Source organism: Daphnia carinata, chromosome 4, assembly GCF_022539665.2.
Source record: "Daphnia carinata strain CSIRO-1 chromosome 4, CSIRO_AGI_Dcar_HiC_V3, whole genome shotgun sequence".
NCBI classification, from domain to species: Eukaryota; Metazoa; Arthropoda; class Branchiopoda; order Diplostraca; family Daphniidae; genus Daphnia; species Daphnia carinata.
In genome coordinates this window covers 3,801,681-3,818,404 of record NC_081334.1, presented here as the reverse complement: position 1 = coordinate 3,818,404, position 16,724 = coordinate 3,801,681, and the positions used below count along the sequence as shown (strand labels likewise).

General features: G+C 41.6%; 4 protein-coding genes across 4 annotated transcripts; 2 read left to right on the top strand and 2 right to left on the bottom strand.

Annotated features, from left to right (window-relative positions):
- Positions 1-3: 3 nt before the first annotated feature.
- On the top strand, positions 4-1,765 carry LOC130695160 (UDP-glycosyltransferase UGT5-like). Its single transcript, XM_057518286.1, has 3 exons — positions 4-873; positions 954-1,414; positions 1,474-1,765. Exons 1-3 carry the CDS (start codon positions 19-21, stop codon positions 1,763-1,765), a joined length of 1,608 nt encoding a protein of 535 aa, XP_057374269.1. The 5' UTR covers positions 4-18.
- A 2,370-nt stretch (positions 1,766-4,135) lies between these two features.
- On the top strand, positions 4,136-5,904 carry LOC130694287 (UDP-glycosyltransferase UGT5-like). The gene is made up of 3 exons (XM_057517356.2): positions 4,136-5,016; positions 5,095-5,555; positions 5,613-5,904. The coding sequence occupies exons 1-3, from the start codon at positions 4,168-4,170 to the stop codon at positions 5,902-5,904; spliced, it is 1,602 nt and encodes a 533-aa protein (XP_057373339.1). The 5' UTR covers positions 4,136-4,167.
- Positions 5,905-7,462: 1,558 nt separating this feature from the next.
- On the bottom strand, positions 7,463-12,785 carry LOC130694310 (uncharacterized). Its single transcript, XM_057517386.2, has 18 exons — positions 12,613-12,785; positions 12,284-12,512; positions 12,011-12,144; positions 11,476-11,905; positions 11,256-11,399; positions 11,021-11,180; positions 10,814-10,940; positions 10,635-10,719; positions 10,409-10,562; positions 10,149-10,335; positions 9,955-10,089; positions 9,744-9,858; positions 8,437-9,631; positions 8,255-8,358; positions 8,024-8,168; positions 7,819-7,948; positions 7,663-7,741; positions 7,463-7,585 (listed from the first exon to the last, which is right to left on the bottom strand). The coding sequence occupies exons 1-18, from the start codon at positions 12,691-12,693 to the stop codon at positions 7,575-7,577; spliced, it is 3,645 nt and encodes a 1,214-aa protein (XP_057373369.1). The 5' UTR covers positions 12,694-12,785; the 3' UTR covers positions 7,463-7,574.
- A 939-nt stretch (positions 12,786-13,724) lies between these two features.
- On the bottom strand, positions 13,725-16,507 carry LOC130694283 (uncharacterized). Its single transcript, XM_057517353.2, is given in 5 exon segments — positions 13,725-14,399; positions 14,460-14,673; positions 14,738-15,343; positions 15,346-15,876; positions 16,016-16,507. Coding segments are annotated over 5 exon segments (1,896 nt in total). The 5' UTR covers positions 16,298-16,507; the 3' UTR covers positions 13,725-14,136.
- Positions 16,508-16,724: the final 217 nt, after the last annotated feature.

Here is a 16,724-nt window from a genome sequence, read left to right as displayed (position 1 = left end):
ACAAAACCAACGTGAAAAATGCGCACCTTTTGCATATCAGAATATGTTATCCTCCTGTTGGTAGTAACATCTTATATCGAGGGTTACAATATTCTCATCCTGGCACCCATCACCTCACCGAGCCACAGTATCGTGTTTAAACCGTTGGTGGAAGGATTGGTAGAAAGTGGGCATTTCGTTACCTACTGGAATGGATTGCAACCAAGTAAATCGAGTTTCTCAAACAGAACGAAAAAGGACCACTTACGTCTTCTGAAGTCTCCGAATCTCGTGAAGATGAACAGCCAGCACGAAATTAGTTTCAGCGATCGTGATAGCCCCTTCACTCTACTTTTTCGATTGCCACGCATTTTGATGACCTATTGCAAGGCCGTCTACGAAGATCCTGTTTTTCACCAGCTGATGCACTCCAAGGAGCGATATGATTTGATTATCGTCGACGGATTTGCCAATGAATGCACTTTGTATTTGGCTGAAGCGCTTGACGTCCCATTCGTCTATTTGAGCTGTTTGGCTCCTCAACCGTGGCTTTTGTACCAAATTGGCTCGCCATTGGCTTTAGAACAATTTCCAAATCCTGCTGGACATCGAGACAGGATGAATCTTGGGCAGCGTTTGTTTAACAGTTTGACGAGCGTAGGCGGTCTTTACCTTCACCGCTGGCTTATTTTACCCCTCATCGAAAACGTGGCATCCCAGACGCTGGGGATCAACAATTTAACGTCTATTGTGGAAATCGAAAACCGTTATTTGAGTTTACTATTAGTCAACAGTCATTTTAGTGTCAATTATCACCTGCCAACTGCTTCGGCAGTCGTAGAAGTCGGGGGAATTCATGTGAGTGGAAAGCGTCAACTACCAAAATTATCAACAGTATGTTACTCTAAGAACTGAAGTAAATTGCAGATAAAAGTAGATTACCTTAAAAATAATTGTTTTTTTACTCAATTTAGGAATTAGCTTCGTTTCTCGATAATTCGGGTGACGCCGGATTCATCGTCATTAGCTTTGGTTCCATGCTGAGAGGTGACGAACTTCCAAACGAATTCCGACGAATTTTCATGTCAACTTTTGCTCGGTTGAAGCAACGAGTTGTCTGGAAATGGGAAAACGAAAGCAGATTCGATGAAGACGGGGAACCGATCCCAAAAAATATCAAAACAATTTCTTGGTTACCACAACAAGCATTGCTCATGCACCCTAAAATTCGGCTATTCATTTCACATGGTGGTCTGTTGAGTCAGTTTGAAACTGTTTATCACGGCGTTCCGTCCATCTGTCTGCCTGTCTGGGCTGATCATCCGATCAATGCCCAGAAATCCGAAGACGATGGATACGCAATCCGTATAAACTGGGACGATTTAACCGAAGAAAAGTTTTACAATGCCATCCAGCTCATGCTTACCAATCCGAGGTACAATCAATATATAAATATTACTCAACTATTTTTATAATTTACCTGTTTGTCTGCAGCTATAGCCAAAGGGTGAAACAAGTTTCTGCACTAATGCACGACCAGATAGACAATCCATTGGATCGAGCTATTTTCTGGATCGAATACGTCATCCGTCACCGAGGAGCACCTCATTTACGCAACGCTTCGCGCGAACTTGCTCTTCCACAACGAGCGCTTTTGGATGTTTTTCTAATTTTGATGGTCGCCATACTTTTAGCTGCGTATCTTGCCCTTCGCCTAGGTTGGTTTTGGTGTTCTAAATACAGTTTGAAAAATTTTGTTATTGGAACAAACAAGAAAGAGAATTGAACCTGTTACCTCATTGCTAATTAGCAATAGCCAAATCTGAATTTTTTTTCTTGCCGTTGTTTAAAAACGTCTCCTGTGCACTAATGAATTTAAAAAATAAAAAAGTAACTGTAACAAATGACTCTTACACATGCATAACATCGATGTCAGTTAGTAGAATAACATTTCATAAAACACTTCGTTATATCCCGCCATTGGAAAATAGCATCATTCCTCTTAGCTTATCCAAATTGCTCCCAAGAAGTTTACGGACAGTTCTTTAAGAATATTATCCTTTAATCATAGGTGACCATTCTCTTCCATATAATAAAATAAAACAAACAAAAAAAAACAAACAAAGAAACGCATTGCCCCCAAACCCTTACAGCATATTAAATGTCTGTTAAGGATGAACGCCTCGGTCAGTTAGCCAACGTTCTACCAAACCAGGATTTCAACTAGATTTCCAATAACAGATTCACTTCTCTGTGGTGGGTGACCACTACAACGAAACTGATGATTATCACCACCAATATTCCTTTTCAGCATTTGCTGGGGTTTTTTTGTTTTTTGTTTTGAATAGCTAGTTCGTTTTCTTTGTTTGCCAAAAACCAGAAACTCGTTTGCTTTCCAATTCTTGCTTAGTTTTGACTCTACTGCGATGGTAACTGAAGCTGCTCTTCATGTACCAGGAAGTAAAGCTTTTTCAGATTAGTGAACAATTTCAGGTATCATCAACACTGTAAAATTATTGGATGAATAAGTATTACCTGAAAATTATGTGTATCGCTCTTTGACAAAAATAATGTTGCTATTTGCCAATAACGTTTTGTGTCAAAGACCATAATATTCTCTTTCTAATGCCAAGCCCGTCTCTCAGCAATGCCGATGAATTCCAACCAAATGGTGGCAGCGTGGTCGTAAGCTATTGGAATAGGACTGCAATCAAGAAAAACCAGTTTGACAAACGCGAATTCAACGATGATAAATTGCAAGTTACGTTTGCTCACCTCTCCCACTCTAGTTTATACAAATTTTCCGTCTGATTTCTTTCCAACACCAAATACGGTGACAAAGCATGGCCGTCTACTAAGATCCTTTCTTTCTCCTCTCGATACGATCTGATTAATGCCAGCTGATTTGCCAATGATTGCACTTGATTCACTCTTCCATTTTCAATAACCAAAGAAGTGTTTTCCCACTTTAATCAGCAAGCTCTTGCCAAGTGCCGTACGTACGTCGAACACACTTGGTTACTGCATTCAGCCAAATTTGTTCTAAAGAGTTTCACCAATAACTTTAATTTACATTTTCATCTATAATTGTAGACTTACCTGTAAAAGGGAAGAAAATTTCTGCCCTGATGCATAGACAGTTGGAACGTGGATAGAAATACGCCATTCACTGTAAAGGTGACCTATTTACAAAGCAGGTTTCTGTGAATTTTTTTCCCTGCCAATCATTACAGGTATGCTGTATGTGACTGTTGTTCATTTTGTTGCTTTTTTCAGATCTCCTAGGGTCTTGTCGGTACACACCTATGCCAGTTTTTTTCTGCTCTAGATCTAGTTGGTTATGTAATAATGTGGCTACATTACAACAAGTAACTGAAACCTGTTACCTGTTGAATTTTTTATTAAGTCAGAATGGCAACCTTCAATCTTGTTTTCGTGTTCCACAAAATGAACTTCTAGTTCCGTGTTTCAAGGGCAAGCCGACAATGAATCCATACAAGCGCTGAAAATAAAACATTTTAACAATGATTAGTGGGACATTAATGTACGCACTTACAATAAGCGCAATCAACTCCATTAGAACAATTACTTTTAAGAAAGAGAGCTACCCAATACGTGTTTAAGGTGATGTTGAACTCGGTGCAAATCCTGCTCTGTTCCAAATTTGTACTCTTTCTTCAACTTTCTTCTCTTGCTTTGCGATCAACAATCATTCGCAAACGTGGGGATTAACCGGTGTAGCTATTCTGAAATCAAAAGAAAGTAAGCAGCCATACTGTTGTTGTGACCTTTTGCGGAGAAGAAGTTTTAATTAGCATAACGGGTACTACAACGTAAAATCCTTTCGGAAATTTACACCAAAACCTCCCCGTTTTTTAAATCTTTCACGTTTTCCCTCCGTTTTTATAAAAATAATTTCAACATCGTTGGCAGCATTTTCTAAAAGGATTTCTAGGTTACGTTTAAAAACCTGTTCCATACCTGCATTTCACTTCATTTCCAACTATTTTGCTGACACTAAGACACGTCCGATTGAAATTTCCCCTTCTACTGATTTCCATTTTCCATCTTCTCAGTGGTTCAGTATATTTCGTTCTGTGGAAGGTGGAAAGTCTAGTGATACGTCACATCGCTTGGTGCCTACAAAAACATAAAACGTGAAATTAGGTAACTAAACAACCCCGAAAAATGCGTATCCCGTACATACCAGAATGTTTTATGTACCTGTTATTAGCAACGTCTTATATTGAAGCTTACAACATTCTCATCCTGACACCCATCACCTCGCCGAGTCACAGTTTTGTGTTTAAACCGTTGGTGGAAGCGTTGGTAGAACGTGGGCATCTCGTTACCTACTGGAATGGATTGCAATCAAGTAAATCGGGTTCATCAGACAGCAGGGGCAAATTACGTCTTTTGATGTCTCCGAATCTCGTGAAGATGAACACCCAACACGAAATTGATTTTAACGATCGCGACAGCCAGTTCACTCTGTTTTTCCGATTGCCACGCACAATGGTGACATATTGCAGGGTTGTGTACGAAGATCCTGTTTTTCACCAGCTGATGCATTCGAAGGAACGATATGATTTGATTATCGTCGACGGATTTGTCAATGATTGCATTTTGTTTTTGGCCGAAATCCTTGATGTCCCTTTCGTCTATTTAAGCTGTTTGGCCCCTCCACCGTGGCTTTTGTATCAAATCGGCTCACCATTGGCTCTAGAACAATTTCCAAATCCTGTAGGACATCGAGATAAGATGAATCTTTGGCAGCGTTTGTTCAACAGTGTAACGACTGTTCTTGCTATTTACATTCACCGTTGGCTTATTTTACCTCTCATCGAAAACGTGGCATCCCAGACGCTGGGAATCAACAATTTAACGTCTATTGTGGAAATCGAAAACCGTTATTTGAGTTTACTATTAGTCAACAGTCATTTTAGTGTCAATTATCACCTGCCAACCGCTTCGGCTGTCGTACAAGTCGGTGGGATTCATATGAGTGGAAAGCGAGAATCAACCAAATTATCCAAGGTAACTTGAAGAATAAAAAAAAAAATGCAAATGAATACCGCAGTATTTTAGTTTAAACGTAATCATTTACCGGTTTAGGAATTGGCTGCATTTCTAGACGATTCGGGTGATGCTGGATTTATCATTCTCAGTTTTGGTTCCATGATACGGAGTGATGGACTTCCAAAACAATTCCGTCGAATTTTCCTGTCAACTTTTGCCCGGTTACAGCAGCGCGTCATCTGGAAATGGGAAAACAACAGTATATTCGATGAAGCCGGGGAAGCAATCCCGAATAATGTTAAAACAATTTCCTGGTTACCACAACGAGAATTGCTAAGCCACCCTAAAATTCGATTATTCATTTCACATGGTGGTCTGTTGAGTCAGTTTGAAACTGTTTATCACGGCGTTCCGTCCATTTGTCTGCCTGTCTGGGCCGATCATCCGATCAATGCCCAGAAATCCGAAGACGATGGATACGCAATCCGTATAAATTGGGGTGATCTAACCGAAGAAAAGCTTTACAATGCCATCCAGCTCATGCTTACCAATCCGAGGTACCATTAATACATAAATACTCAACTATTTTTTATAATTTACCTGCTTATCTGTAGCTATAGCCAAAGGGTGAAACAAGTTTCTGCACTAATGCACGACGAGATAAACAATCCACTGGATCGAGCTATTTTCTGGATCGAATACGTCATTCGTCACCAAGGCGCACCTCATTTACGTAATGCTTCGCGCGAACTTGCTCTTCCACAACGGGCCCTTCTCGATGTTTTGTTAATATTGTTAGTCGCCATTTTTGCCGTTGCTTTTATTGCATTGCGTCTATTTCATTTTTGCTATTCTCTATGTCGCCGGAAAAAGATTCCTGTTGCAGCAAACAAGAAAGAAAATTAAACCTTTTCTTCACAAAGCCAATAATTAATTTTAAAAAAAAAGGCATTTTTTGGCAGACGGCTGAAATGCCTACTTTGCACGAAAGTGGTGTCTCGAAAATGAAACAGGTACAATAGCAAATGACAGCTTTCCATGCAAGGCATCGATTTTAGTTAGCATAATACCTTGCAATGGATCAACTTTCTGCATTGCGTGTACCTACTTTCACTTGATTCTCTCCATATGACCATAAGTAACAGATGTATTCCTACTGAATTAGGAAATGTTCTCATTTTTAACTAAGGGGTGATAGCTGATCCAAAAAAAAAAGCCTGCTCCTTTTAGAACACGTCTGTTATTTGCAAATGAAACAAGCGAATTGTGCTGCGTCACGGTCATGCCATGCAGCAGCTGGGGAATTTAGCTTTTAGACGATATTTTTTAAAAAGAAATTAAACAGAAGATTTACCTCATAATACATATAAGACGATTGCATTAAAACGCGTTGTTAGAACTGCACACAATCCGATTTCCAATTGACGTCACAATTTGATGACATCTGGCAAAAAAAATATTCCTTAGGACGTATCATCGTTTATCATTACCAGCAGCAAGTAATGGCGCAACGCAGTTAATGCCTGAAAAACAACGGTAAAACATTTGGGTACAAAATGAGCAACATGATACCAAGAACCGTTTCAACTTAAGTCATGCCAGTACCTGGAAACGCGATTTTTACGCCGCTAGTGGGATACGAGAAATCACGCGTCCTTTGACGGAGCGAAGTGCATCTTCCTGAGTGCTGTTTACGTAAAATTAACTTGAACAAAGCTGTTTTCTCAAACTTTTGCTACAGGATTGTACCCTTTGACTTCTGACTAAATTGGGGACGTCTTGATGGCAGCGAGTCTTCGTTCACGCACGGGTTCCAACTACTCCAAATGCAACTAATAATCCGTCATTTAGATTTTGTAAGGACTTCATGGTAAAGTTCAAGAGGCAGGAAACACTTCACTATCATCGCTGTCCTTTACGCCAAGAGGGGGTTATTATACAAGGGTACATCATTAGATCGTCAAGTAGGGTTTTTACCTTGTTCCGTTGGAAGCGGATGTTGAACGGTAGGATTTCCTTCCGCAAACCGAAAAACACAATAGGCCGATTTACTGTAAGACAACTGCATAGAGAATGCAATCCATCTAGATTCCTAATGTTAATGGCAGTCAAATTATTTAAAATGTCAGAAGATACGTTTACCTCGATCCACGTAGTCTGTAAGACACAAATCCCTGTATAGAACTGTAGCATCAGTGTTTGATTAACATTTTAAAAGAATTTACGGCTTTTCCTCTGGGTCGAAGCATTAGCTCATTTTTCCGGCAAAAATGGATCAATAGAGGGTACCCTTTCACTTGTTGGGTTCGTCCAGACTGCTCCATCGCCCACAGCACACAACAGATGTATGACAAGGGTGTTAGTAGTGGAATCACATGAATATTTGGCACATATAACTCGATGCCCATGCAAACTTTGCAGACTTGAAAGCGTGTGAGAATTGCTCAAACACAAGTCACTAACGTTGTTTTAGTACTTTTCTGTATAGTTTCAAACAAGAGCGAAGCAAAACATGCAAAGAAGATTAACAAAAAGTTTTGCAAAATATAAATTAGGAACACGTGTTGATTAGCTCTTCAGGGCCGAACTGAAACGGAAAGAATAAAGATATGCATAATTAAATTCTCAGCGAATTATGTCCACTTTCTGTAAATAATATTTTACTTGAACATGGGACTTGTCTAAAGCGAATGTCATCCAGTCCGATTCCGCCGCTATCTGTTGATCCTTCAATGACGATAGACTAGATCAAAGGAAAAAAAAAATAGAAATTAAAACTAAAATGTGCACCAAAGTTTTGAAAAACATCACTCGTTCTACTTGATCGGCTTCTCCGACGGCTGGGATAGGGACACGGGCAGGTATCCAGGGTGATTTGTTGCGGCCGCCGGATCGATCGATTGCCGCTGCCGTAACCCTCCACAACTCGTTCAACGGACCCTCGCTGAGCCTATGTCGATTCCACATGAATAGTTTTTAAAATTATTATTATTTTTTCCCTCTGGTCAGTGGTATAAAAACTAACCGATAAACAGTCAAAGTTGAGTTCGGGCTATTGTAAACCATGGTGAAGAAAAATGACAGGCAATATGTTGCGTTGCCAGGGAATGATGGAGAAAATAGCCGACTCACGCTCGATTTCCCTTTACCCTCCACGTAAACGTAGCCACCTAGAAAAAAAAAAAAAACCGAACGCAGTTGAAAAACAGCACTTTACCTAGGGTGAACAAATTATGTGTGCTAAATAAAAAGTCACCGTCTGCTAGTTGGAGCGTGTGGTCACGTACGCCATAAAGCGATGCTGAAGAGCTCGATAATAGCCATTGAGGGTTTTCGTTGACGAGAGATTGAGAGCCGTTCCTAAAAATATTTATGAAAGCAACCCCCCAATTTTGTTAATCAAGACACCATACAAAAGCTAATAACATTCAAATTTACCCAGATGGGAGAGAAGGCGGCTCATTGACGGGAGATCTTGGAACGCTTGAAAAAGCAAATAATTTTGGCGGTGACGTTCTCTGTGACGTAAACGTTTGGTGTGCAGATACGGGAGTGATTTGTTCATCATCAACGGGTGGCTGACGTGACCGGAGCCAAAGCGGGACGGGTTTTGGACGTTTCCAGACACCTTCTTCGGCTGAAGAACTTTGAGCTCTGCGGTAATTAACGATCCTAGAATCGCGCCGATGATTGTAACCAATCCATTTAGCAGAGCGTCGGAACCGATTGCGCACCGGTTGGCTGATGATGATCGATTTAGTGGCTCCATCGCGACTTGTACTGATCACTTCGATTGTGTTACCGCCAAAGGACGTGATCTCATCGTAGAGACCAGAGACTCCCCTCACGGCGCTATCTTTGTTAACATTATCAGACGCTGCTTTGATTACTATCGACGGGCTGCTGGCTGATGGTGTTGGAGATGCTTTCTTTGCACTATCTGTTGTTGTTGATGCTTGCGTGCTCGTTGTTGCCGCCACTGTTGTGGTAGATGGCGTCGAAGATGGAATCGAAACAGATGAACTGCTGGAACTTTCAATTTCCTTTGATGCTCCGATTGCTGGAGACACTTCACTGACCAATATCGATGCGATAGTCTGAACAGAATTGCGTCTTGCTTCTGTTGCGACAGGTGACGATTGGGCTGGAATCAATTCAATCAATTCAGCAATGCCAGTCGATGTGGGAACGACATCAGCAGTCGTCGTTGGAATGGAATCTTCTGTGGTGACTTGCTCGTCGTCGACCGGAAATACAATGGGCTGTTCGTCATTTTCAGGCGTCGAATTGATCTTTGAATCTAAAGAAGAGGCATTCGTAGTTGGCGGTATTTCTGTTGTGACGGAAACTTCCGTTGGTTTATCAGTTGTTGCTGAAGCTTCCATTTGCTTCTCGGTTGTGATCGCAATTTCCATTTGCTTTTCAGTTGTGGTCGTCATTTCCATTAGTTTCTCTGTTGTGACGGCAGCCTCCACTTGCTTCTCCGTTGTTACCGAAGCTTCCACTTGCTTCTCTGTTGTAATGGCTTCAGTACTGATGGACGCAATGACAGACTCAGTATCAACGCTCCAATTACAAAAGTTTTGATCGAAACTGCAATCTAATGGGCTGACAGCAGCATCCGCTGGCAAAACTGTACAACATTTAGATTTTTAATACGTTATCGTGCTACGCCGACGCCGTGACATTTTTTTTTGAAAGGTGGCATAATCAACATTTAATGTATGTATATAATTTTTGTTTACTTTGACAACGGCCCCGGAAGAGCGTAACATCGTCTATGGCAATAATCCCACGTAATCCTTCACCTCTTATGCCGACAAAGCTAATGTATCCCCCGGAAGCGGGGACGAAAGACACCTGCACAACATTAAAAAAATTAAAACAAAAATGTTCTATCAAAGGGATGCCTGACAAGCAAATCCCCCGTTGCTAGGCATCTCTTTTCGCGGTCACCTGAGCAGAGAGCCACTTCTCCTCTTGATGATTCTCCAAGCGCCACAAAGTGCTCGATACCGCTGACGTATGCTTGACAGCATTGTTTGTCTCATTGGCGCTCTTGTTAGACGTAACTGGTTCATACAAGACCACCTAATACAAAATGGTTAAAAGAGTTTTGTTGGGAATCCAAATTTTCTGTTTCAACTCACCTCAAATGCGCCCACGCGAGGATGGACAGCTGTAGCGCTGGCCATGTAAAACCAAAACGATAGGCAATGATGTTCGGTGCTACGTTGCAGAGGGCTCGAAATAAAGCCGCGCGATCCGGGCGTATGTCCGTTGAGGTAAGTATCAAACAACATGTAGCTGTTGGGTAAATGGGATAGTACGTTCTGCCTATGGATGATTTAATTAATTCATTAAAGCCAGACATTAACGGCCTGCGGTACATTAAATGATAATTCCTTACTGCGTATGACCGTCTGGGCGACCTGAGAAGATGTCAGCGCTATTTCGAGTCCACATGGATGTGATTCCAGGTCTGCTATTAGTTAATACCCACCCACACAATCCATTCTGGAATGTACAGTCAAGGCCTCTATTCACCGCCCACTCGGGTAATCCTTTTTTTTTTAAAGATAGCCACCAGGTTATCGAATAAGAACAGAAATTGAGATGAAGTGGCAATAACTCACCAGGACATGATCCGTTTTCTATGCGCAGCGAATCGATTGCAATATCACCATATCCAGATTCGCCAACTGTCGCCTCTAATCGAATCTGTTTTTTTTTTCCCGAATTTGCAATGAAATGAAGCAAAAAAAAAGAAATGTGTTGGCGAATAGACACGATTGAGATGAATTAAAAGGATTACTTTGAAAGGCGATGATGAAGCTAAGGTAACTTGAGCCCTGTACCACGAATCACGAGGGCCAGATTGGCCGGAAAGTTGCCATATTTCTTGTTCCGAGGAAGTATTGTCTGTCGACTTTTGAAGAACTCTATAACAGTCAGACAAAGAAGAATTTTTAATCAAACGAATACTTAGTAGAGTGCACTCGTTACAAAAGACGAGAATAACCTCAAGCTCCCGATGCCTGCGCCAAACATGTGCACCCAAAAGACGAAACAAAGGGCGTTATCTGATTCTTGATTAGCCGTTGCAGGTAAAATATTACTCGTCAACGAGGCACGGCTGCCAGCAAAATGCGGCTGTCGCGAATCGATAAAAGCATATCCTCCTACAGAGTCGTTAATGGTAAGATCGATAAGTAAAGACAAAAGATAAAAAGACTGTATGAAATTTTCAAACGTACCAAAATTGAAATTGTGTTGCGATGAAAGCTGATCACGCAAAGGCCCCGTATTCGTCCACAATGAACCTCGACTCAGCGACCAATCAAAATCTCCATCAGGGTCATTAGACCATTGGCAAAAGTCCACATTAAATTCACATTCAGCTAGAATGGCGCGACCCAAAACAAAAAAAAACGTAAAATGATTATAAAAATGTATGCAGCAAGAATAAGTACGCACCTTCGCACGAACCGCTGGCGAACTGAATATCATCAATGGCAACGTGGCCGCGATATTGCGAATACGCCAAATTAGGTACGGCCTCAAAAATGAAGGCGTGCGGATAGGGAGAACTGTAAGTTACGTGACCCTTGAGCCATTCACCTCGAGTCGAGTCGGAAGATAACCAAATCTCATCCACAACTTCCTGCCATCCTGTCTGATTGACAAGGATATTTCGAAAAGGTGTCCACGGCGCTGCGAATATCAAATTTCCGTCTGCTTGTCTTTTATGTTGCGTATTCGATGACAACGACGGCATGAGGATACTGTTGGCGATGAGCGTCGTGGCTGCTGGAGAATTCTTGGGTGCGGCGCTGTGACCTTCAAGAGGGACCATTTGGACGCGCAATAGCCTCAGTCCGGACGCGCTCACACCTTGAACGTTGTACTACAAACATCAACCGCAGATGGAGACGGATGATGTGAAGTAAAAAAATAAGAAAGACTGATGAGATAGTGATGGGAAACGTGTGAGATGGAACAAGTGACTTACGGAAAAATGGAGACAATGACCGCTAGGCGTGGTAGGTTGATAAACGGGACTCTTGAGCCACGCCTTGGCTTGAACTCCGGGTAATTGTTGATGTTGTCCGGGAAGAAAGGAAGTCTCAAAATATGCGTATCCCCCTTTAAGGGTCAAAATAAAACAAACACACATGTAATAAAAAGTTTTCAATTAACGGAGCGAAAAATAAAAACACACAACATCCGCAACGTTTAACTGAATTGCGGGGGGTAACATTGTCTGCGTAAAAACGATGTTTACCGTCAGAAGAATTGGAAGCATCTGTAGCCGGGCCACCTAGCCAGTTACTCAGTGAGGCTAATCCTTTCCGCCAGGGATACACACTGTCGACAAGCGGCCCACTGATCGTGAAATTGCACAAGGAAACTCGTTCAACCGGCGAATTGCTCATCGTGCCGTTCTGCCCGACGGAGACGGGAAAGCTACAGCCGCTCTGATCTTCCAGTTCGCCTACCCATTGCCGACCTCTCTATTGGACGGGAGAAAAATAAAACATGTGAAATAATGACGAACGTATATTCGTCTGCAATAAAACGCAAACAAAAAACAAAGGATTATAATTGACTTACTCGGTACTTGGCAGATGATGGAACGCTTCCTGACGAAGGAACTGCCAGCAATGCAGCCAAGAATATCAACAAGTTGGCCATTATTTTTCTTTGTTTTTGTTCTCTCTCTCTTTTTTGTGTGTGTAGGTATGAAGATTGTTGTGTAAGTCTCGAAGGTCCACTGGCAACTGAACACGTGCAGACTGCAGTCTTATGCTTTTTAAACCTTCTCTCGGCACTACCTGCATTAGTAGGCAAACAAAAAAAGGAAGAGAGCGACAAAAACATGTACGAAGAAAGGTTACAATAGAGGTTCTCCAATACCATATTTCCAGAAGGCAATGCCGTACGCCTTTAGAGAAGAGGATTCCGTACTTTTCGAGGTCGCAAACCCCCTCAGCTCTCACTCTTCCTCTTCCAAATTCAATGTGGCGTAACATGTCCGCCCGCCATCCTAAAAGTGCAACGACATGTGACATTTTTAACGATCTCAAGACAACAGATGAAATCTTTTCACTTTTCGTATACCTGATTGAAACGGAAATTCGGCTAACAGCTACATGCGTCCTCATGCGGAATCATTGCTCGAACAACTAATTAAAAAAGATTTTTAAAAAATTAAAAAAAAGAAATGGCGTATTTGCCCACATCTCTTCCATTTTAGACGACCGCAATTTGCTGAAGGTGATGAAAGTCACGCTGGAAAAAGCACGCACCGCTACCTTTTTTCTTCAAGTTCACGGCCAGGGAGGGGAAAGCGTTGATAGACATGCCAAGCACACATTCAAACGTGAGTAATCCATCATTATTATGGGCAACGGAATCACACGAAAAAAAGAAATGGAATTTTTTGGGCGGTTGTGTGTTTGTTCGCACTGCCCAACGGTCGTTGAACTTGAAAATCAGGAGGCCCCCGCCTTCACTCCATGTTCGTCCTTTCGCCTTCGACGGGCCATCTCGTTTCCATACCTGTGTCCTAAAAATTTTGTTTAAAAGACAAAAGGGAGAGGATAAAAAGAGATAACGAAAGAAGATTACGTAGGGATTTTTTTTTTTACATTTCGGGAGAAAGTCTCTTCTGTTTTCCTTTTTCTTGCCTTTTTCTTCTTAGAATTTTCCGCCCCAAACTCGATTGAGTGTGTTATGGCAACGTATGCCTGGTACGAGGAAGTGCAAGAGGAAGATGTAACCAAAAGGTCGATTACCTTTTGGCCGATGATGGCGTCAAGGTCTTTGAGAAAAACAAAACTTTAAATTTTAAAAGTTTAAAAAAGGGGACGTAGGGTACGGTTGCTGTACGGGAAACTTTCTATTTTTTTTTCTTTTCTTTTTTTTTGTGTGTCATAACAAATAACTTTCTTTTTGTTCTTTCTCTACAGTTTGACCAAATAATTTTTTTAAAACGATATAATAGATATGAAGGAATTGCCGCGGAATGGCGGATTTGTGCTGAAAACGAAAAATATTATAAACTGAAAATAAGGTAAGAACTTCAAATGATTAGACAGTGCAACTTGCGCAACTGGGTAACGGTGCAAAGTGACGTCAGTGGGTTAGATTTTCTTCTTCCTCTGGCGTTGTTGATCTAACTGGTCGATCGAGTTTGTAAGTCAAACGGTCAACGTCCCCCAATATGGGCAACATTTTGCAACTCGTGAGATTTGCAAGTTCGACATCGAGTTTGCAAGTTGAAGGATATTCAGCCGCCCGTGAGGAAGCGGTGTGGTGCATCGCAAACTTATCCTGCGGATGGCCGTTGCAAATATGCTCAAATTCCAATTCGGAGTGACTAAGATTCCCGCCATCGTCTAATTCAAGACCATTTATCTGTGACTAAGTGAATACATAATAAGTAGCTAAATTTTTACCTGACGGTGAAAGAGTTTCGTAACTCTTCAAAAGGCTAGCCATTTGCCTTTCCACAACATCAAGATCTGTAATAAGTAACTTGAAAGATCCCTCTGCTTCATTAAAATCGCAGAAAGACGTGCATCCATTCACATCTGACATTTCAATTCCGGATGTCTGCCAAACAGGACTAGCCACTTCAGTTGTCCCTAAGTCGCTGCCAACTGGAACGATCTAGCAATCGGGGGTAAAGAAGATCATTGAAGTAGCAATAATTAGCAATCATTAATTTGCAAACCATGGGCTGGTCCGGCATACTGCACACCGACTGAATTAGAAACGGATCGTACGTGACGGAGGTAGACATCCCAGTCGTTTCTATAGATTTTTCCGTTTCCTGTGGAATGAAATCCAATATTCTTGTGGCGTCGGCAAACTCACTAACCGGAGCGAGATTCAAATCTTGGCTAACTAGAAGGTCAACAATGTTTTGAAACCCAGCATTATCTTGAATTCCGTGGCGTTGTGGGATATCTACGTCCATGTTGCTGTTGCCCAGTACTTGTTCCACTTCCTGAACAGAAAGTTTTAACCAGTTGTCGTCATTAATACTGCAACGGATTTGGTCACTCAACCAATCACCGAGGACAGCCGGATTGCTGCCACAAGTTGTCTCATTATATGGAGATGAAATTCTTGGTAGAGAATGCACCAGGCAACGAGTAAGCTGGATCACAAGAGCATGAGCAAGGCGATGTCGTTGATAGAGGTTCTCTGAATTCAACTGCAAGTCACAAAAACTGCAGTATGTAGACTCTTGTAGACTATCGAAAAGGGTTTGGGCTTCGTACTGGCCTGATGCATTTGAGGGCCGTTGTTTCGTAGCCTTAAGTATCTTGAATCTTGTTCCCTTGAAAGCATCATCATTGGAGTCCCTTGCAAATCGGAAATGATTACCGTGTTCGGTAGATACTCTTGTGGATGGTTGTTTAATGATGGAACGGTTTGTTTTTTTCGTGACTTGGTTGAATTGGATCGCGTTATTTTCTTGGTACGGCTGGTTCGTGGCAGGGTATTAGATTTGAATGTTTCTTTTGTATCAGACTCAGGATCCATTCGGCTCTTTTTGCAAGGGGGCTGACAACAGCCTGCTGCTGTCAAGTGCTTTGCAAAGTTTAATTGGTAGACAAATGTACGCCCACACATAGGGCATACGTGATTCTCTCTTGACTTTTCTTCGCTCGCTATAAGTAGCGCCCCCTTGGTCGATTGCAGTTCTTCTTTCTGCTGATTTTGTCTTAAAGGTACACAAGGGGAAGATATATCTTGCAATATGGGCATTACTGATGTCGTGGTATGAGAGTTTGCTGAAGGAGATAGCTGCGTAAAATTGCCTTTGGTGAATGGGTCATTCCAGTAGATCAAGTTTTGATTATCCTACAAGAAAAGAATTGGTATGATGAATAACCACCACCTATCTTCATGTTCACTCCAATACAAATGAATTAGCGAAAGTCAACAAGTTATGAACTATAGCAAACCCACTTGGCAAATAATCTTTAAATTTCGAACTTACCTCACAGAGATTAAATGCCACATGTTCTGCATCATCATAGCAATCACTATTCCAGGTGTCGGGCAAATACTTGTAATCTGTGCTGAAGATGTCGGCAGCATGCTCATGAGATCCTACAGATGCTTGCCTATTTTCTGTAACTGGATCAAACACGAGGGGGGCAACGACGAAAGCTTCAGTTTGTGCTGACCGTTCGAGATTCAGATAGGGAGGCACCATGCCGCCGTGACATGAGTGGTTTTGGAAGCCATGATTCTGATATGGTTTTCGGTTGGCGGACATGGCTCAAAGCCCAATTTCAGGAATATACACATAAATTGATATGTAAGAAAATTTCTTAGACATTGACAACTGTGTTGATAAGTTACAATAACAAATAAAATATGTTAATTTCAGCCAACGACAAAAAAGATTAAAGAGCAAAATTGACGAGGAACAATAGGTCACGTGTCATGGGCTAGAGCAGTACTGGACAAGGTCAGGACGAATCCTTTTGAACAATAGAAAACGAAGGTCGCTAGGGGGCATCATTAATTTTTAATAATGATTTTATTGTGTATCGTTTAGCTTGTAATGCAATCCTGTTCAAGTCGTGTTACGTTGACCGAAAATACCCCTAATTATAGGGGCTGATTGATTCACTAGCATAAAAAATTTCACCCTAATTCTATCATGGACGGGAAACTCCTGTTTAGCTTTTCCTAAAAGT